Source organism: Neolamprologus brichardi, chromosome 3, assembly GCF_056152115.1.
Source record: "Neolamprologus brichardi isolate AB-2024 chromosome 3, ASM5615211v1, whole genome shotgun sequence".
NCBI lineage: Eukaryota > Metazoa > Chordata > Actinopteri > Cichliformes > Cichlidae > Neolamprologus > Neolamprologus brichardi.
The window spans coordinates 58,941,105-58,964,356 of NC_142106.1; the positions used below are offsets into that span (position 1 = coordinate 58,941,105).

Genomic DNA, 23,252 nt, shown 5'->3' on the forward strand with positions numbered 1-23,252 from the left:
TTTCTAAGCATAAATGACAATCAACAGTATAAACCTTACAGCTGGTTTTAATAACATAATTCATTTGTTTCTCAAATGAGAAAGAGCTATCGAGAAACAATCCTAAATCTTTAGTTCTTAACTTTTCCAGTGGGCCAAGGTCGACATTATCTGCTAATGCTAAATAGGCTGCCGTTATTAACTAATGCTAATTTGATGTGAATTAGCATTATGCACTAATGCTAACACTTACTTTTTAACAATGTGAGTAGCTAATGCTAACACTATTTCCCTTAACTTTATAACAATGTGAACGGCTAATGCTAACACTCTTTTTCCTACAACATCTGAGCTGCTAATGCTAAGTAGGCCGCCATTAGCACCTACGTCTAATTTAATGCAAATACGCATTAGAACCCAATGCTCATATCGTTTTCCTTTGCTTTATAACAATGTGAGCAGCTACTTCTAATTAGCATTAGCTAATAACAGCAGTCTAATTTAATGCAAGTTAGCCTCATTTGCATTATAACGATGTGAGGAGTTAATGCTAAGTATGCTGCCATTAGCGGCTAATTCTAATTCGGGGTGAATAATTATTACCAGCTAATGCTAATATCGTTTTTTCTTCCCTTTTAACAATGTGAGCAGATAGTGCTAGGTAGGCTGATGCTAGCAGCTAATGCTAAAGCTAAAATAATTTGATGTGAATTAGCATTACATTAGTGAGAAGTTAATGTTAAGTAGACTGCCATTAGCAGGTAATACTAATTTTAGGTGAATAGGAAGTGGCAGCTAATGCTAATACCATATTTTCTTGCTTTATAACAATGTGACCAGCTAATGCTAAGTAGGTTGGCGTTATAAGCTAATACTAATTTGAGGTGAATTAGCATTATCCGCTTAACTATGAGTAGCTAATGTAAACACTATTTTTCATTCAATTTGAACTTTTCCCCTGCGATGTGAAGAGTTAATGCTAAATAGGACGCCATTAATGGCCAATTCTAATTTTAAGTGAATAACCATTAGCAGCTAATACTAATACCATATTTTCTAATTTGACGTGAATTAGCATCCTCCGCTAATGCTAACACTTTTCCCTTCCCTTTTAACAATGTTTGCAGCTAGTGCTAGGTAGGCTGATGCTAGCAGCTAATGCCAATTTGATGTGAATTAGCATTATATTAGTGAGTAGTTAATATTAAGTAGACTGCCATTAGTGGCTAATGCTAATTTTAGGTGAATAGGAATTGGCAGCTAATGCTAATACCATATTTTCTTGCTTTATAACAATTTGACCAGCTAATACTTAGTGAGTTGCCGTTATTAGCTAATACTAATCTGAGGTGAATTAGCATTATCCCCTTATGCTAACAATGTTTTTTCTTACTTTTTAACAATACGAGTAGCTAATGTGAACACTTTTTTTTATTCAATTTTAACTTTTCCCCTGCGATGTGAAGAGTTAATGCTAAATAGGATGCCATTAGTGGTTAATTCTAATTTTAGATGAAAAAGCATTAAAAGCTAATGCTAATACGATATTTTCTTGCTTTAAATCAATATCATCAGCTAATGCTAGGTACGTAGCCATCATTACCTAATACTAATTTAGGTGAATTAGTATTATCCACTAATGCTAACAATGTTTTTGCCACCTCTTTTCCCTTGCATTATGACAATATAAGCAGCTAATGTTAAGAAGGCTGCCATTATTAGGTAATGCTAATTATTATATGTTTTAGCATTATCCGCTGCTGCTAGCAATGTTTTATCTTACCTTTTAACAATATCAGTAGCTAATGCTAAAATGCTAAAATTACTTTCATTTCAGTTAAGCCTATTTAGCATTAATTAACTTCATTTAGCATTAAGAAGTTTATGCTAAATAGGCTACCATTAGTGGCTAATGCTAATTTTAGTTAAATAGAAATTGGCAGCTAATGCTAATACCATATTTTCTTACCTTATAACAATGTGACCAGCTAATGCTAAGCAGGTGCCGTTATTAGCTAATACTAATTTGAGGTGAATTAGCATTATCCGCTTATGCTAACAATGTTTTTTCTTGCTTTTTAACAATACGCCATTAGTGGCTAATTCTAATCTTAGATGAAAAAGGATTAACAGCTAATGCTCATACTGTTTGCTTTGTAAGAATGACAGCAGCTAATGATAGAATTCTACCGTTATTAACTAATGCTAATTTGATGTGAATTAGCAATATCCGATAATGGTAACTCTTTTCCCCTGCATTATAACAATGTCAGGAGTTAATGCTAAGTAGGCTGCCATTAGGGGCTAACTCTAATTACGTGTGAATAATTATTAGCAGCTAATGCTAATACCATTTTCTCTTTCCTTATAACAACTTGAGCAGCTAATGCTAATTTGATGTGAATTAGCATTATATTAGTGAGCAGTTAATGCTAAGTAGGCTTCCATTAGCAGCCAAAGGTAATTTGAGGTGAATAAGCACTAGTACCTAACGCTAATACCCTTTTCTCTTGTGTTATAATGATGTGACGTTAATGCTAAATAGGCTGCCATAAGTGACTCTTTTCCCTTGCATTATAACGATGTGAAGGGTTTATGCTAAGTAGGCTTCCATTAGCAGCCAAAGGTAATTTGAGGTGAATAAGCATTAGTGGCTAACGCTAATACCCTTTTCTCTTGTGTTATAATGATGTGAAACGTTAATATTGTTCTCAAACAACAGAATGAGAATGAAATATTGATTGTAACAGGGCCCATAAACAGCATTAGCTTAGCAGCATTAGCTTATCAGAGTTTCCATCATGGTCACACAAATCCTTAGCAGAGCAAAGTGGCCTACTTAGCAATAGCTGCTCAAGTTGTAGAAAGCAAAGGGAAAACAGTATTAGCATTAGCTGCTAAATGTGCACTTGAGAACAAATCTATTGTGAATTCAGCAGTGAATGTAGAGTTTCCAGTAAGCTTCCATTTCCAAATGTTAGCTGCTCCTGTCTGGCTCTTTGTCACACACACAGACTGAAATGATTCACAGCCTTGTTTCATCCTTCTGTCAGTGTCACTGACTGTCACTGTGACTGTGGACATACCGCATGGGAAACATACACATGGCTGACACTTTATTAGGTACACAGTGGCCACTATCTCAGGTATAGTACACCTGTGACCTAATAAAGTGTATCTAAAGTTACAAAATGTTGTCTCTGTCCAAATATTTTTGGACCTAACTGTAGGTCTACTTTTAATGAAACTCTCAACATGACTTATCACTTATCATTAATGTTCCTGCAAACAGACTCCTTGGAAACCCCCTACATAAATATCCACGTACTATCCAGCTAGACTAGTGTGTCTGTCCCTGAAAATATTCCTGCATGTGTGATTCTTCATGTCTCATCTGTAGCAAACAAACAGGAAGTGAGTGAAAGACACAGGAAATGTTCTTCCTCCTCTATCAGACATTCTCTCCATACCTGAGAGTGTCCAGTCTCCAGCCTGGATCCTTCAGTCCAGCCGACAGCAGCTTCATTTCTGAGTAACCTGGATGATTGTAGCTCAGGTCCAGCTTTCTCAGATGGGAGGGGTTGGAGCTCAGAGCGGAGGCCAGAGAAGTACAGCCTTCCTCTGTGATCAGACAGCCTGACAGACTGCAGACACACAAAACAACAATCCGTCTGTTATCCATCTCTATGGCAGCATAACTAAGGGATGGTTCAGGGTCACCTGATCCAGGTCGAACTATAAGCTTTATCAAAAAGGAGAGTTTGAAGCTGATCTTCAAAGTAGAGAGGGTGTCTCTCTCCTGAACTCAAACTGGGAGCTGCTTCCACACCCAGTCCAACATAGCCAGGCTTTCTTTGTGTTTGCTGCTTTGACAAAACCTCCAATCCCAGTCAGAGATGATGAGCATCATCACAGTGATGATCATTTCTCTGTTAACCCAGGCTTTCTGCTTCAGGATCTGTGCACGCTCACAGAACAAGGAGACCTTTAAACATCATTTCACTAAATGGATGGACTGAGCTCAGCCTACAGATGAACTGGATAAACAAAGATTTGACTTCAGTGTGCTCAGTGTTACTGTCTATTCCTAACATATTCCTAACATATTCCTAACATGATATCTGCACTTTAGAGCTCTAAAACTGGAACTGACACATATTTAAACTCTACATGTTACTCAGTACATTCAGTTCTGACACTCGACCACAGTTCAACAAAGGAAACATGGAGATCACATCAGTTTGTCACCAAAGTCTAATTATTCCAGAGGGCAGTGTTGATACAACTAAAGTTATTTTTAAGCAAAGTTGAGTTTTTTATCGTTGGAGTACTTCATGTCTGAAGTATCACTTAAATGCATTACACGCTGTTGATGGCAGCAAACAAACCACCCAAACAAACAGAGGTGGGAGGCTTGGGCAGACTACGTTGGATCAGCTTGTGGGAGGAGTCTAGATAAACCAAAGAAAGACAAGCTAACAAACGCCACAGTGAAGTGAGTAGCTACAAACTTCAGGCCAATTCGTGTTGTTGAAGAAGTCGGTCTGAGGAACGTTCTTAAGATCAACAAATGACGGCATGTATGAGCCTCCATCAAGACGCACCATTACAAGAAGAACACATGAGCTGTAGAAAAAGGAGAGACTACGAAAGCCACAGTGTTACAACATGAACCTGCTGTTGGTCTCTCTGGAGACTACTGGACGTAGCTGGGTAACCATGGTTACCTGGGAGTTACAGAAACGTGCAGAACATGTGATTCATGTTGCACAGCAGTGGGACATTTGAAATAAAGTCAGCACACTCAGTACAGATAGTGCATCAAATATGATGGTGCTGCCAGACGTCTGCCTTTGAACACGTCCCTGCATCGCGCACAACACCAAGGTTGCCATGGCAATCACAGCTAACAGGGACAAAGTGCACAGCTGGAACCCTGCAGGTATATTTAACATGATGTATTTCTCAGTGTCCTGTCTGTGTGTGAGAGACAAACAGCCTTTGTATGTGTGTGTAAATACAGCATGAATATGTAGAGGACATGTTTGTGGATATAAGTAAATGAATGCTCTGCGTCATTTGAATCTTTGATTCTTGTTTCTGTTGCAGGTCTGTGACTGAACTTCTGGGAGGAGAAATGTTGGTTTCATGCTCTGTGTTTCTGTGTTTTGTCATCTCTCTCAGGTGATGGAGAGCTCAGATGATGACCCCGCCTACGTGGTCAAATTCAAGTCTACATTCAGAACAGACCTGGAGACACGCAAGCAAAATGCCAACATTGTATATGTGAAAACTGCTGCTGCACTGGAGCCAGATTCAAGGAGCTCAAGTGTTTACCCAGATCTTACTGAACTTACTGAAGGAACAGAGGGTTGTTGGAGGGAAACCTGTGGAAGCAACAACATCCGAGCCACCAGAGAAAAAGTTGGCCCTATTGGTGCTTCATCAGAGTGTGATTGTGAACAGGAGGAAGACTCAGCTGAGAACAGTGTGGTGGATACAGAGCAGAGCCCACCATCAGTACAGAGGCCTGTCCATTAGAGTGCTGCTCCAAACATGCAGCACATGTACTTGGCCACAGCTGCAACATCTGTACCTGTGAAAGCTTGTTCTCTGTTGCTGCTCATATTGTACAGAAGAAGAGAATTTCTTTATCATCAGAAAATGTCAATGAGCTTTTGAGTCTTAGCAGCTGGCTCGGTGCAGAGGAGGAAGAAAATGTCAAGTCAGAGGAAGATAAATGCAGTTCATGTTGCCAACTCAACCTGGACTATTGAAAGAGTTTTTCTTTGTCTTGTTTCTGACTGAGATTCTGCACAGGAAATCCAGCACAAACACACACTTCACACGCTCAAAGTCCCTGCACAGTAAATGAGCTGATGAGCGTTTGTGCTGCTCCCTGATAACAGAACAATAGTTCTGCTGCTTCCTGTTCTGAAAACACACATTTATAAATGTTCACTTGCTGTTGATCAAAGGTATGTTGGTGGCTCTGGACGCTGAGGGGAACTTTGTAAAAAACTTGATCAAATGTTAACGTCCTGGCAGAGGCAAAGAACTTTGATTTGATATTTGATTAGATTCATGTTTCAGCTCAGACTGACAGAAATATTTGAACTGCTGCTGTGTTAAAGGGAACACTGCTGTTAGAAAGCACCTGATTTTTTTCTGCACACTGAATGTTGCACTTCTCATACTGCAGTACTATTAAAATAAGTACACAATACACTACTTTTGAATTCATGATTGAATATTGCTGTAAGAAAGCCATTAATGGTGATTCAAAGTGTTCATGGTTTCCCAACACAACAAATGATTGCACAAGTGTGACTGATCCACTTTCTAATGTGTGTGTAGCCCACACTGTGTGTCACTGTGTCACAGGTGAGTCTGTGTATCCAGGTTCTTATCCACAAAGAAAACCAGTCTGAGTGTCTGACGCTCTTGTTAGAAAGACGCAGTCCCAGCAGTTAGCTTGTTTGCTAGTTAGCTGAGAGCTAACTCACTTGTACATTGAATACCAAACTGTGTAAACCAGGGGTGTCAAACATATGGCCCGTGGGCCAAATTCAGCCCTTGAGATAATTTCATATGTCACTTTAAGACAACACTTTAAGAGACAGACTGGGATCATACCATTATGTGAAAGAAGACATGTCCAATAGACAGCAAGGGTAGTGGTAGAGAGCAGGTACACAGAGAAATGGGAGCTGTATTGAAATGCAAGCGTGTCAGGAAAGAGTGAAAAGGCAAAATGAGCAGCATCTGGCTGCATTTCAGTGATATTGGAGACCACAAAGCTGAATGCAAAATTTATATAGGAGATGTATAGGAGACGCTGAGAGAACTGATAAAATTAGGAGCTGGCTAAAGTGAGACCCATTTTTATTTCCACCCATTTTCCATTGTGGAGGACAAAAGGTTTCAAACTCGTCCAGGTCTTAATCCTCACGTGTGTTCTTCCTAATAGCAGTAAATGGATAAAAATAAGGCTTTAATGAAAACACTGAATAAAACTTGCTGCCTTTGAAAAGACTAAATGTACAGTTCAGTATTGAATACTACATAAAATAAACTATATATAAAGTGTGTCTGAATGGCAGAGATGCAGAAATATGTGCATATAGCACAGAGCCATGGCTCAGTGTCTGAATGAGTCTCACAGACCTGAATTTGCTGTTGAAGCCATTTATAATTATAACGTAATTCTTTACTCGTTTGATCTGCTCCTTTCCACAAGCGACCAGACGTAGAAGGTTTTGGACTTTTAACTATATTTTCTTAAGTTTTACAACTTTTCTTACTGTTAAAAACCTCGTTATGGCCATTCATGCTATACAAAGTAATTAGACATGTCTGGTATCTACAGAAATTTCAGAATCTCAGCTAAAAGTTCACAAAACCATCTCAACAACCACCAAACAGCTAAAACAGGGGTGAACAGATTACACAAAAAAGATGTAAACACAAATCCCCCTGATCATCTGTTTTCTTAAACATGAAGCGTAGTTTTGGACATTCAGTGAATTTTGGTTGGACAGTGATGAAACCTGCAGTCTCAGAATATGTGAGAAGTCTGCTTTCAGCACGCAACAGCATTGTTGTGTTGTGTGCTGTGGATTCACCTCTGCAAACTCATCACTGTTTCACCATCATATTTCTACTTAGACAATAACAAAGGAAGCAGTTCCCAGGAACTACTTCCTGTCTTGTTAACATAAGAGTATGTTGCCCTTCAAAACACCTCCACTTCTCCTCTTATTAGAGGACTACCTTATTATTAATTTGCTAATTCTGTCAGTTGATGAAATAAAAATGCTTGATCTCACCTGAGAGTTTCCAGTGTACAGTGTGGACTTTTCAGTCCTTCAGACAGAAGCTTCACGCCTGAATCCTTCAGGTTAATGTTACTCAGGTCCAGCTGTCTCAGATTAGAGGTCTGAGAGCTGAGACCTGAGGCCAGAGCTTCACAGCTTCTCTCTGACAGGTCACAGTGACTCAGTCTGAAAAATAACAGATAAACAATTACAAAAATAAAACACTTATGTTGAAGTGTAACGAGATACTATTATATTTAGCAATATTTAATCTTGCTTTTGTTTTGAAACTGAGCACTTATGCAGAGCAACATGTGGAGAGAATCAGAGGAGAAGAAGTGAAGAGAGAACGGCAGTAAAACAACACTGAATTGTTCAGTGTGCTTTTGATATCAACAAAATCTGTCAAATTTCTTTATTTTGTATTTGTTTTAGTAGAATTGATGATTGTCACTTAGATAACAACCACAGGCCAGGTCTAAATTGCACTTTGGTAACAGTTACACCCAGAAATATTTCAGAAATGTGGACAATTTGTGCTCCATTGTATTCAGTATTGAACAATATCTGTACTGATGATCACTTAATAGTTCTGATATTTTATTTGAGTTGTTCCACCTGATCTGTGTTAACTAGAATAAACATTTAAAAACTAAAGCTATGATCACATATTTACTTACAGAGCTTTTTTGGAGGCTTTGACCACTGGCAGCAGCCTCAGAAGAGCCTTTTTAAAGGCTCATGTTCTAACTAGGATCATTTATGTCTACTTACATTTCTTTCTGGGAAAAATGGGGATTACTTTGAAAACAGGAACTATTTTCCCCAAAAATCAGCCCTGGATTAATAAATCACTCAAACATGTTCTCAGGCAGAAGAAGCTGTCTTGTTATGAGGGAGAGAAGAAAAAGATCGAGGCACAGATACTTGTCGGAAGAGAGATAAAGCAGCTAAAATCAGGTGTAAAAGTAAAGCAGAGAATACGTTGAATAAAGGACACTCAAGGCTGGCTTGGAAAGGAATGAAGTCCATGGTGGGGATGCAGAGCAAGGACTAAAGATGAATGTGATGCTGAATCAGCAGAAGACTTGGACTCATTTAATTCCATCTTTGATATCACTGATTTCAATGAAGAGCTTTGTGATTGTAGCAAAGGGCTGGTAGCTCTGGGAGTCCCACTGATGAGGTGTCTGTGAAGGTTCACAGTCATCTAAAGAGCTTAGAAAAAAAGGCATCTGGACATCTTTAAGTTTCTTGAAGACCTTTCACCTTTCACCTCTCATCCAAGAAGCTTTTTTATTTCTAGGGTCAAATGGTGGAGAGTCACAGATTACCCTGTGTACAAACAGACTTCAGCCATATGAGAGTGAGTGTGAGTGAATGAGAGCACACACAGGACACTCTGATCTCTGAATGTGTGTGACTCAGTGAAAAAGAGGATTGTACTGGATATACTGTGACTGTCAAACAGAGTTTAAAGACAAAGGTGTTTGGATTAAAATGGATTATGCTAAAGTGAATGTGATAATGAAATCTGAACTGACTGAAATGTGAAGTGAAGATTATTCAGATGTGAAAAAGAGAGAGATAAACTGATAATAAGGTGGGGCTGGAGATCAACCACCTGCCTGGTTGAGTAAATATCAGATCGTCAGTTTCACAGTTTTCCCTGTGGATTATAACTTTAAGAAGATGTGACATTCATTAAGGAATCCTGCTCTCCGGATTATTTCCATGAACACTGAGCTGGAACACATCTACAGTGCTGAAAGTGCCCATCTCACCACCAACCTCTCTGTGCACATTCACTTTTCAACCCTTTATGAGACAATAAAAATCTAAATCTGAATAGTTATCTATGTTAGTGCAAACACCTCTAATAGGTTGTTTTAGTCTTTCCAAGTCATCACTTCCCTTGGATCTGTGGTCCAGGCTCCTAAAATCATCCTAGTTTAACAAGCACTACAATCTAGAGGAGAGCTGCACTAACAGGTTTGACTGATAAGATCTGACCTGCAAGGATACTCATGTTTCTCCAAAAGCTGATTCTGTTCATCTAGACGTAGCGTTTTGTGGGAGAAATATTTCGTCACTCATCCAAGTGACTTCTTCAGTCTCAGCTGACTGCAGGTTTACAATCTTATAAACAGGACATTTGCATAATGACTGAAACCAGCCCACTGAAGGAACAATGGGCTGGGAGGTCAGTTCCTTAATCTTAATTATGCAAATTCTCATGACCATTGATCAACATTCACTGACCAGATACTCATGTTTATTTGTATCAGGACAAGCAGGGAAGATCAACTCTGTCAGGCTGCCTGAGTCCGCTCACCCACATCAGCTCAGAACTCTGCATTATCTACTGAGTCAGACTCAGAGGATCAGGGATCAGAAGTTCTACAAAGATTAGAACCAGACTTCCTGTATAGAGGTCTGTGGGCCTACTGATCCACACTGTCAGCACAACTTTCACATCATATTCATCTCAGCACAACTAAAACATGTTACTGACCTCAGAGTTTCAAATCGACATCGTGGATTCTCCAGAAGAACACACAGATGCTTCACTCCTGAATCCTGCAGGTTGTTGTAGGTTCCATTCAGGTTCAGCACTCTGGGATATGAGGGGTTGGACTTCAGCGCTGCTGCCAGATAATCACAGCTGATCTCTGACAAACCACAGTCCCACAATCTGTATAAAGAATGAAAGATGTAAGTTTATTAGACAAAGTGCTTGAAATCATTCAGTGTTTCATCATCTGTTCAGAGCTGAAGAAGGTTCAGAATGTAGAAGTTTAGAAAATGGAAACTCCAAACAGCTGAAGCCAACAGGAAGCAGCTTCAAACAAACATAACAAGAGAAAGAACTCTGAATGTTTCACATTAAATTCGTACATTTATCATAAAAACAGGAAAAGTCGTGTTTTTCCTTCAAGGAACAACATGGCTTCACTTTTAAAGGTGAAGTGTGAAAGAAATTGACATATTTGAAGTCCAACACCTTTTTCTAGTCACATTATTAAAGCAGACAAACTACAAGCTCATTTTCATTCCAACAAGTCATCTTCTGACCCTTTATTATTATTGTTATTATTCAATATTTATGGAGCATGTTTTTAAATTAGGCTCTAATATGTGACAGACATTTCATCCCATGTCAGTTTGGCCTCATCCTGGGCCGGATTATCCAGCACACACTCTGACCACAGGCCCAGGAGCCACGCACAGCTGGGCTCCATCCAAGAGACAGGAAACAAACCAACACAATAATAAAAAGCACCATGTGATCTTCTTACATCTTCAAGACAAACATAGTAAAAACATGAGCATATTTGTTTCCTGATAAAATGATGTGACACGTAGAAGAGAGTAAAGTGGTGGTGTTACAGCCTTTCTCCCCTCTGTTGCCGAGGCTGTTAGTCTCTCCCAAACTCAGCTACAGGACTTACAAAAGAATGAAAGCAGCAGAAGTGGCTTTACGAATGAAAGAGGAAGAGGAGAAGAAGAGGAGAAGGAGGCCACCTTGACCATCACTCCAGCTGAAAACATCACACTTCCATTAAAGTTGGTGAGAAAATGTTGAGCAGGATGAGCTGCTGGCTAATCTGGAGGCTGTAGCAGCAGCTCACAGTCACAGTGGATTTCCACTTATGAAAAAGCTCTGGCTGCTTCATTTCTCATTTCATATCAGAGACTTTAATGCATCAGTGAAGCTGTACTGTGATGCTTCCTCTCCATATTCAGCCCAATGTGCTCTGTATTGTTTTATGCAGGTCATCTAAACAGGGATGAGCAGCTCATTTCAATATAAAAAGGTTGGAACTGCAAAGAAAACAAACAGAGCTCATAAACTGAAACTGATTTCATTTTTTCAGCTGGAACATTTTAGTTGTTCCTTTTTCAATACATACATAATTATATTTACAGTAAGTCTTATCATTCCCCTTTTCCCTTCCAGTCACCGCCAATGTTCCCTCTAATGTTTCATGTGTCTGAACATACAAACTCCCTGTGTGATCCCTTGGACCACTGTGAGCAACAGCAGACGTGTGCACTGTGGTCACGCCAGCATCGAATCCATCCAAGTTACATGTTTATTAAAACAATCAAATTACAGCATTTATGTTAGACTACTTTTAATTAACTGCTTTAGCCCACTTACAATGAATATTTTTTTAAAAAATCTTGTTCATGACCTGTGTAGTATGTTAACACTATTGGAAGTAAAAATAACTTGAACTCCAACTTTAAAAACAGAACTTTATTTTTTCTATTTTTATAAAGCTCTGACTTGTATTATGAGTCTGTGGTCTGGCAGAGAGTCTGTTATATCGTTGTTATAAACAACAATAGTATTCAGGATGAAAACCAAACATTGCAGATATTTTTATCATAACTCTGGTTTTACGAGGCCGATCAACACAATTTAAAAACGGGTATAAAGTCCACACTTTTTCCCTCAATTGTTCCCTCTGTCCTGCTCACATCTCCAATGGTTGTACACGTTGTCATTAACGTGGCTTCACTCCACATCAGCCGCTTTGCTAGCTAAAACACCGGTGTCGGCACATAAGGACGCTGTCATAGCCTGTCGACAACGTTGATTAGCTGCGTATATACGAATGTGAATCGCATCATTGGCTGGACTATAGGATAAGGTGGCATCGTTCTAATCCCATACGGGAGCAGCCAGTCACTGACTAACACTGCAAAACAGAATTGTGGAAGTTTTAATTTTAATTTCAATTGAGATTTGATTTTTTTTTGTGCGCAACGCAGATTTTCTGTGCGCAGAGACCGTGCCAGAAGCGCGCAATTGCGCACGTGCGCAGCTTAGAGGGAACATTGGGCACCACCACAGTTCACTTCAACAAAACTTTACTTCAGATTTGTTTTCATGTTTTGATACAGTGAATAGAGCCGTTTCCTCCATGTCCAGTCCTTGGACTAAGCTAGGCTAAACATGTCCAGTGCCTGTCTCTGTGCAGCTTTTAATCTGATGTTAATAAGGTAGAAATGGAGGAAGAAGAAAATGACTTCATCAATCAACATGCAGCTACCAACCCAAATGGTGAGGTGGTGGTTAGTTATTACTGTTGTTTATGTTCCCCTACATTATCCTACATTCAAATATATTCTCCAGCTACAATAGTGTTTGTGTTCCTAAATGGATTTCATGAATGTGTTATTGTTCATGTCACATCTGTATGAAAGAAAGAGGAAGTGAGGTTTATCCATCATGATCACAAACTGTTCCAGCATGTAAACCTGAGATCTGTGTGGAGCAGCTGACCTGTACGATGTGCTAAACACAAACATTATTTACCATCAGTTACTGTGTGACTGAACCACGTGGGTGTATGAAACATCGCTTTTAGTTTTAATAGCACATGGGAACATTCAGACGTGAATCTATACAGTAACAATTTGATTTGTTACAGTGAGGAGACTGATGAAGGGAACGATGAGGGGAAACTGTAACAGCAGCAACAGAAACCCAAGAGACAAAGCTGAGATCTGGATTCCTCTATGCTACACACAGCCTCCTGCTCCTGGACTTTAGTAAACACATAAATATCTCCAAGTACACTTACTTCAGAAACTCTATTAAACTCATTACAAGTTTACTTCAGCTTTAAATTACTCACAACATCAGCACACATGAGTAAACAAAGTAACTCACACAGCTACTGTTCAAGTTTAGTCATCTTTAATACAAATATACCTCATTATTATGAATCTCACAGCTACCTGCTCATTGAACTGAACAATAATTCTGTTTTACCATTAAAACAAAATTTGTGACTGTAAAAAATCTTCAGACAGTAATTAAGAATCTCCTAAGCAATCCAAAGATAAAGAAAAGTTTACCTGCCAATTCAATAAAGCTTGGTTGTTTATACAATAATATCATTTAATGATATGTTTGGATCCTGACCTGAGATTTTCCAGTGTACAATGTGGACTCTGCAGTGCCGCAGACAGAAGCTTCACTCCTGAATCCCGCAGGTCATTGTTACTCAGGTCCAGCTCTTTCAGACTAGAGGACTGGGAGTTGAGAACTGAGGACAGAGCATTACAGCTTCTCTCTGACAGGTTACAGCCACTCAGTCTGGAAGAAAACAAACAAATTAATTAATTAAATCAGTCAAATGAAACATTTTTTTAATGCCAGCATGCAATACAATTATTGGTTAACTAAATAGCTTCATTAAAACACAACTCTTCTTCAATATCAGCACTTACTCCTTGTAAGCGCCTCCTGCTCCACATTCTGAGTCAGAAGACATGAAAACAAACTGTAAATCTAATAGAAAAACGATTGGAAATCTTCTCAGATCCATTTGTACATTTAGAGCCTGACACTGAAATATAGCAGCACGGACATTCACAGCAGCAGAGGATTCATGCTGATCTGAGCTGGCTTGGCCCTGGCTTATTGAAGAATAAAGAAAGCGGAATCAGCTGTTCAAAACCCCGTCACAGCCTGCTGTGAATTTTTTTTTTTTTTTTTTTTTTTTTGCCTGTCCCGTTTGGCTCTTTTGCCATCAGAATTATTGTCTCAAGGCGAAGAAAGATGCCCAACGGATTTTCTTTACCAAATTGACCATCCCAGCTTTGCCGTAATGGTCCATTTGATTCACCTTTTATTATTTATTTTATTTTCACTTGCTGAATACGGGACAGACTTGACTGGGGGAAAGAAAAGGGAGAAAGAAAGAGGGAAAGAAAAACAGTTGAGAAGAGGGACGGGGGAGAAGGGCAAAAAATAAAAACCAACAGAATAAGCAGAAAAAAACAAACAAACAAAAAAACATATATCGATCACCTGGATCACCTGTTGAGAAAGAGAAAAGAAAACAAGCAGAAGAAAACGAGAGTAATAGAATAAACAACATCACAATGATCTATGGGAATATGACAGTAAATACTAAATATTAAACATTATTGTGCAGCACGTAAGATCGACAGCACAGTGTGCTTTGAGGTAGGAGCCAAAAAGGGTGTAGTTTGTGTGTGTGAGCACCCATGTGTACACCTGTGAGCATGGACGCGCTTGTTTTTTTTAAAAGGTTCCTTCATGTAATGATCTGTTAGAGGGTGTGGGGGGCCACTGCCCCGTCCTCCAGGGCATGAAGCAGGTATGGAGGAGATCCAAACTCCAGACATCCAGAGGCCCCCAGAACACAAGAGACCAAGGAAGACCAAGAGAGGGGCAGCTGAGCCACTGTCACAGAAAGAGCTGAGGAGAGTCCCAGATGAGGGGTCATTCAGCAGCCACGGAGCAGAAGCCAGGGGGGGTTGCAGTGACGTGCCCGTGAGCTCCGCCGGCAGCCAGCTGTGCCTGAGTGACGAGCCCCAGGCCAAGAGGCCGGGGGCACCCCACCTCCGAAGTGGCCCGAGCGAGCCCCAGGCTCCAGGCCCCGATAAGCAGCTGCCAAGGAGTGAGCCGGTGTGTACCTGGACGCCCATCCCCGGACACAAAGAACCACCAACGCACCGATGTCTGAGGGAGTCCGCCCCCGGCAGGGGAAGTGGTGGGGGGAGATAGGCCTCCAAACCCTGGAGGGCCTGAGATGTCCACAGAGAGGTGGTGTCTGATACCCAACCTGACATATAGACACAGACATACAGGCACACACAGATACAAACATCCATTCCCACCCTCATGCTCTCATATGCACTTACTCCACACTCAACCAACGTGGAGACAGACATAAAGAGACGCTGTACACACAATCACACTCCTCAAGCGTACTCTACAAACCGGGTCTAGGTACCCTTGCCCCTGGAGGGGGGAACTGCACCCAGACCCAGGTGGTGCTACCCTTTTCCCTGCGGTGGGGAGAAGCAGACCGCCCGACTCCGCAGCAGCAGGGAGGCCCCACATTCCGGACCCCAGTCGAACGGCCAACTCCTCCTCCTAGCCCCCCCGCTCCAGCAGGTCGCAGAGAACGGGGTGTGAGAGAAGACTCCTAACCTCCCTCCACCCGTTCATTGTAGTGTTGATGTATGTGTGTTCTAAGGTGCATTTAAAACCCAGGAGGGCATGGAGCTACCTGCCAGAGAGCAGCAGGAAAGCGCATTGCCCCTCCTGCTAGCCCTCAATGTCTACGTGTATTTAAAATCGAGAGGTGGGCAACGACGCCAGGGGTGAGGTGTACACCCTGATGGTAATTTGGATTCGTTGTAGCGTGCCCACCCCCAAGATCCTATATGTATGTGTAATGAGAGTGTGAGTAATGTGAATGTCTAAGTTGTGGGATAAAATTGAGGCAGAGGCAGCCAGAAGGGGACAGAGGGGGGGATTACCTCCTCTGCACCCTGGTGACACACCCCTACTCCAAGGCCCTGCATGTGTGGGTGGTTGTGGTGGAGCGGGAAGAGGGAGACAGCTGGAGATGGGGAGGGAAGGAAGGGAGGGGCAAGTGACCCCTCCCTGGGGCCAGCTCCCCCGCTGACCGCTGCCCGCTGTGACTGAAACAATGGGACGGGTCGTGACTTCTCAAAATGGGCTCATTGAACGCAGCACGGGTAAGATCTTGAAGAAGCTCATGGCGGTCGTGAGTTCTCAGACTTTGCTCTTTGAGAGCAAAACTGATAACCTCTCGGAGAAGCTTGTGGCTCTCCAACGGGAGATTGAGAGACGAGTGACGGACTGTTAGATCAGCTGTGAAATTGACATGCAGTTGTTTGCACCAAAGAAAACCACCATCATTTCATGCGGCTAACATACCAGTGCCAGCTGTGGTCTCAAGGCTGAAGCGGAACAAATCTAACTTTGATAACAGACAGTGTTTAGACTGTTCCTTCCCATCCTAAGCATGCTTATCCCCTCCCGGTGCAGACGGTGGGTTGAGGGGACCAGCGCAAATGCTACAGGCCCGGATGCGCTGTCTACACCGGCTGTCTCTCACTTTTTACCCATCCCTGTTGCTTGTCATGTGTTTCTATGGCGCATTAAGAGTTTTCATGTGTTCTGCGCTAAGGTCATTTTTTTTCTGTTCTCAAACTGATCTCCCTGTTGGAGCTCAGTCTGGAGGGAGTTCTTTTTTCTCCTCATCCTTCCTGATGTTGTGCATTTTCTGCTGTTCGGTTCCGGGTCACTGCTCTAGCGGCTGACCGGCCAGCTACCTAGCCTGACCTGTCTCTCCAATGTGATGTTTGTGTATTGTATGTACGGTTGGCAAGGTCAGTATCCTAATTGCCCCTTGAAAATAAATACAGTGTCCTGAATCTGAATCTGAAAAGATTACAGAAGACGACTCTGTTCAGTAAATATTACGCTCATGCTGTCAAGAAATACCAAAGGTAGGTAAAACTCTGGTTGTTGCAGCCAGCCAGTATGACATGCTTTGTACTGTCCTGCTGCAGTTTGTGACACCTGGTTGATGAGTTGTGAAGGATGATGAAACAAACACTTCACTCAATGTTTTTCTTCTAAACTGGATGTAATTTTGGCAGCCAAGAGTTTTTCTCAATCTATCCCAGCTGCAAATAGGAACACAACAAATAACTGACTTTACCCACTTGGATCCTTATCATTCAAGATTGTGAAAAGATTCTCTACTCAGAGAATACTGGTGATGTTAGATGAGAGAGATGATTTGGAAGATGATGAAGGGGAAGAGTTTTCAGAACTTGAGGCCTTTTGTCTTCACTGTATAGGACAGAGAAGACAGGAAGGGAGGGAGAAGTGAGCAGAATAACACACAGGAAATTGTCTTGGGCAGACTCAAACCAGGCCCTGGAGTCACGACTCTAACCTTCAGTACATGGGTCACCTACTCAGCCAGGTAAGCTACAGCAGTCAGCAGTGTGTGAGTTAATTTGAAGACAATGATGACTATAAGTCATGTAAAAAAAATACTTATCATCAGCCAACAAGGGGAAAACGGTGAGCTTGAATGACCAAGCTTTGACCAAGGGTGGCTCACTCCTCGGTCTTCTTGCCCAAGGAGTGAACCACCCTGCATGGCCATCAATGTGGTGCAACCAAGGCCATCATACAGTACAGGCCATCCAAGCTGATTTTTAACTTTTCGTCCCAGATACCACCTTAAAAATCATCTAGATTAGGATATGTTGGCTGATCTGAATTGTGTTCTAGATCCAATCACAACAAACAGAGAGCTGTTGTGTGTCCAAGGTGAACAGGAAGAATATATACATGCATAAAGTCAATAAAGTCAGAAGGTTTGCTTTAGACTGTGGTGCAGTTTATCATCAAAGACTGACAAACAGGCACCATGCTTCCAATAAATGACATCAAGTCTGACTTGAGGTTTTTCCTTTTTTTATTTATATCAAGATTACATTTTATAGCAACCACAGCAGAGATAACCAGGGAAGGTGTGCTTGAGGGGATATAGCTAAAACAGCTGGTTTCAGACTGAAGATGAACTGAGGTGCTGCACCCAAGTCTGCAGGTTCAGGGAGGGACAAACATCTGCTGCAGCCAGATTGGAGTGAAAGGAGAGAGCAGGCCAACAACAACAAAGAAACAACAAACACACTGTGGAAGACCGAAGCAGAATTTAGTTTAAAGTGGAACTAAGGATGTTTCTCTGGCTGCCATGATTCACTGAGTAATTCAAATGCTTTCTTTAATGCAGGACCCACCATGCATGTAAAAGCAAGTGTTAGCATATTTGTGACTAAAAACAGACCTGCAGTAGAAATGTATCTAGGAGTATGCATGTGAATATAAAGTATCACAACATTAGGCACATGCAGCCTAAGTTTTTAAACAAAGACTGATAACATAACAGCAGCAGTGATGATCAGAGTTTATGGTGAATTCAGCGTCTCGAGTACACCGAGTTCTGGAGGCATCAAAGAGGTTACAGTTGAATTGGAGAAATCCCAAAACTTTAGGATACAAATTCATAAAAAGAAAGAAAGCCTGGTGAAATAAATGACTGACACAGTTGGATGTTAAAAGTAAAGACATGAGTACAAATGTACTCACAGAGCTTTGTTGGAGGCTTTGACCACTGGCAGCAGCCTCAGAAGAGCCTCCTCTGAAGCAGAGTATTTCTTCAGGTCAAACACATCCAGATCTTTTTCTGATGACAGTAAGATGAAGACCAGAGCTGACCACTGAGCAGGAGACAGTTCATCTGTGGAGAGACTTCCTGAACTCAGGGACTGTTGGATCTCCTCCATTAGAGAACGATCATTCAGTTCATTAAGACAGTGGAACAGATTGATGCTTTTCTCTGCAGACAGATTCTCACTGAGCTTCTTCTTGATGTACTGGACTGTTTCCTGATTGGTCAGTGAGCTACTTCCTGTCTGTGTCAGCAGACCTCGTAGGAGACTCTGATATGTCTGCAGTGAAAGACCCAGGAGGAAGCGGAGGAACAAGTCCAGGTGTCCATTTGGACTCTGTAAGGCCTTGTTCACAGCACTCTGGTGGAGAGATTGAAGTTTTAGTTTGTTAAATAATTTAGATTTCTTGGAGGTTGTTTGTTGTTCTTCCAGCAGATTGAGTCCAGATTTGATGAAGGTCAGATGGACATGAAGAGCAGCCAGAAACTCCTGAACACTCAGATGGATGAAGCAGAACATCTTGTCCTGGTACAGTCCTCTCTCCTCTTTAAAGATCTGTGTGAACACTCCTGAGTACACTGAGGCTGCTCTGATATCGATGCCACACTCTGTCAGGTCTGATTCATAGAAGATCAGGTTTCCTTTCTGCAGCTGATCAAAAGCCAGTTTTCCAAGAGATTTAATCATCTTCCTGTTCTTTTTATTCCAGTGTGGATCTGTCTCAGCTCCTCCATCATACTTGACCTTCTTCACTTTGGCCTGAACCACCAGGAAGTGGATGTACATCTCAGTCAGGGTCTTGGGCAGCTGTCCTCCCTCTCTGGTTTCCAGCACATCCTCCAGAACTGTAGCAGTGATCCAGCAGAAGACTGGGATGTGGCACATGATGTGGAGGCTTCGAGCTTTCTTGATGTGGGAGATGATCCTGCTGGCCTGCTCCTCATCTCTGAATCTCTTCCTGAAGTACTCCTCCTTCTGTGGGTCAGTGAACCCTCTGACCTCTGTCACCATGCCAACACAGTCAGGAGGGATCTGATTGGCTGCTGCAGGTCGTGTGGTTATCCAGAGACGAGCAGAGGGAAGCAGTTTCCCCCTGATGAGGTTTATCAGCAGCACATCCACTGAGGTTGACTTTCTAGGGTCAGTTAGGATTGTAGTTTTGTGAAAGTCCAGAGGAAGTCGACACTCATCCAGACCATCAAAGATGAACACAACCTGGATGTCTTCAAAGCTGCAGATTCCTGCTTCTTTGGTTTCAGTAAAGAAGCGATGAACAAGTCCCACCAAGCTGAACTTTTCCTCTTTCAGCACATTCAGCTCTCTGAAAGTGAATGGAAATATGAACTGGATGTCCTGGTTGGCTTTGTCTTCAGCCCAGTCCAGGGTGTATTTCTGAGTTAAGACTGTTTTCCCAATGCCAGCCACTCCCTTTGTCAGCACTGTTCTGATTGGTTCATCTCTTCCAGGTGAGGCTTTAAAGATGTCTTCTTGTCTGATTGTTGTTTCTGGTGTGTCTGGTTTCCTGGATGCTGTTTCAATCTGTCTGACCTCATGTTCACCATTGACCTCTGCAGTCCCTCCCTCTGTGATGTAGAGCTCTGTGTAGATCTGATTCAGAAGGGTTGGGTTTCCTGCTTTAGCGATGCCCTCAAACACACACTGGAACTTCTTCTTCAGAGCAGATTTAAGGTTACGATGACAAACAGCACCTGGAAGTTCTGAATAATAATAATAAAAATACAATTTTAACAATCATATTTTACAAAATGCTGATGACAATTTCTGACCCACTGAGAAATGACCGAAAACACTGGTGTCACAAGTCTCTCATTTATCCAGCAGCTTAAATCTTTAGATAAATCCTCTTACGTCTCTGCAGACGGTCAGCCAGCTCCTCCTGCTTCATTCTCCTCAGGAAGTTTACTGTGATCTTCACAAATGCCTCTCTGCTGCTCCTCTGCTCATCATCCTCCCTCTGAAACTCCAAGCACTGGGGCTTATTTTGATTCAGAGCCTTCTGGATCTTCTTCAGCTCGTTCTTCACAAAAGTGATGATGTTGTCCTCCAGCAGCTGGAACAGAATACTTTATGAATGACCCACCACTCTGAACTTCAGTCTACACAACATCCACTTCCGAACGATCAAGGGGCATATCATCCACGAACTCTTTACCAATTATAAGTTTGACTTTATCTTATTAACTGAGACATTCTCCACAACTCCATGATCCCAAAGCATGGATTCTGTTCATATGAATGCAGTGATTTAAGTGGGAGAAACATTTCACTCGTGTTCAGAGCTGAACTACCAACAGGTTGAGAATCGAAGCCAGAAACTTGGAGATGTTACAGGTGACTCATACAGACAACTGGTCTTAAAGGTAGATATAACAATATTACGTATCGGTCTGATACTGACCTAAATTACTGGATCGGATATCGGAGAGGAATAAAAAATGTAATCCGATCCATTAAATATCAAAAAAGCACTCGCAGCAGTATGTATCACGTGATAGAGCGGCTGTGTGTATTTGGAGCCTCGCTACCAAACCGGCATTTCATCTCCAAGGAAGTGATCCCAGAGAGAAGTAAAGCAAGCGTGTGAGTTCATCTCTGAATGTTTGTAAAGCGTTCCCACCTTAAGCTTAACAACCGATATATGGAGCGACTGTCTCTCTCTCTCTCTCTCTCTCTCTCCTGCTGCTACTTCAATCATGAAACTGATCAATGATCAGCTGATCGTCTCTCTTCTTTGTTTTTGGCCCACTTCTCACCAGAAAGAGGAAACCAGCGGCTGAACAACAGCAGCAGCACGTTTAAGCTTGATAAGCTGTTGTTAGAATTTATTTAATATTATTTCTACACCAGGATCCTTTTCTACGCAGCTGACGGCTGATAACTGTGCAGGGGTGGATCTAGCAAAGTTTAGCCAGGGGGGCCGATAGGGCATGAACAGGGAAAAGGGGACACAAAGACATACTTTTCTTTCTTATTCTCATTTAAAATGTCGAGCTTTTAATAAATAATTATCTGAATCTTACACCCAAAGTTTTAATCTGATGTAAAATGTATAGAAGTCCATTACTGTATATAGTAACTGTTAAGTCTAATATACCCTAGTAAGCTATACTACTTTTTCCTTTGGGAAGGTACCATCTATGCAGTCTGCAGTTCTGTTGAAGAAAGATGTTGAATCTATTTAATTATTCTTGAAAAATAATTTATTTCTGTGCATTATTTTTTTTCACACTGCATCAAATTAAAGTTGATTACGTCAATTAAGCATCATGAAGTGGAGGGTGGGGGTGGTTCCCTATTTTTTTTTTTTTTTGCTGGGAGTTTGCAACCCTATTAGTTAGGTTGCTTAATATTTCTGCTAAGTACTCTTTAAAATACCAGAATAGGAAGGATGGAGCAGGTTTAAGTTTATTAGATTGATCAGTGTTGCTGAACTATGAAATATTTTGGGTGCAGTGTATTTTTTTTATTTATTTATTTTTTTACATACAGGTATAACAGAATAGCTTTAGTGTTGTTGTTTATTTAAACTTGAGTATGAACTTATACAAAATGCAGCAAGATATTAAAAAACAGTCTTATTGATTAAAAAAGACACTATATCGGATTCATATCGGTATCGGCAGATATCCAAAATTATGATATCAGTATCAGATATAAAAAAGTGGTATGGTGCCATCTCTACATAAAGGTACACACTGTTTACACATACAGATCAGTATTTAAGGCTTGACTCTCATCATCCACTCCCACAGAGCAAAATTGGTATGGTCCGGATTTGGCCCACACAATGTGCTTACACGTGGCCCACATACTGCAAAGAATGACGGCCCTTTGTTGGCCCATATCTGGTTTGCCAATTGTGGCCCACACATGGGCCAGCACAAGGCCAGTTGCAGACACACTGGTGGTCCTTTGCTGGCCCATGTGTGGATTACCTCTGGCAAGCCTGGTCTGGGCCGCCAAAGGACCGTCATTCTTTGTGGTATGAGGGCCACCAAAGGACCGTCATTCTTTGTGGTATGTGGGCCATGGGTAAGTTGTGTGCCGCCACGGGCCAGTTGCAGACACACTGCTGGTCCTGTGCTGGCCCAGAACAGTTTCAGCTCTGGCCCCAGATGTCAGCCTAATGTGTACCTTAATTAAGCCATGTAATAACAACATGGGCATAATAGTGCAAAAGTAACATGACGAAACTCTGTTCGGACAGTGAATGGACTGATTCTTATATTACTCAAAGTGCTCTACACAACATGCCACATTCACCCAACCACACACTTTCTCTTAACTGAGTGCTTCCTAACTACATTCATACACATTCACACTCACGACATGCAGACTGGAGGAGCCAGGGATCGAACCACTAACCTTTCAATCAAT

At 41.5% G+C, this 23,252-nt stretch overlaps 1 protein-coding gene across 10 annotated transcripts in view; it reads right to left on the reverse strand.

Annotated features, from left to right (window-relative positions):
* LOC148105978 (protein NLRC3-like) overlaps positions 1-23,252 on the reverse strand; it is a 663,817-nt gene that overhangs the window by 186,581 nt on the left and 453,984 nt on the right. The window contains exons 4-7 of one of the 10 annotated variants that reach the window (XM_087837940.1): positions 13,738-13,911; positions 10,312-10,491; positions 7,809-7,982; positions 3,431-3,623 (exon numbers count right to left, since the gene is read on the reverse strand). The exons of 3 other annotated variants lie outside the window; for them this stretch is intronic. In XM_087837940.1, coding sequence (XP_087694066.1) covers positions 3,431-3,623; positions 7,809-7,982; positions 10,312-10,491; positions 13,738-13,911 — 721 coding nt within the window. Of the gene's footprint in view, positions 1-3,430; positions 3,624-7,808; positions 7,983-10,311; positions 10,492-13,737; positions 13,912-18,771; positions 20,070-23,252 lie in introns of those variants that run through there. 6 more of the 10 variants (XM_087837926.1, XM_087837910.1, XM_087837913.1 and 3 more) reach the window with 6 other exon arrangements.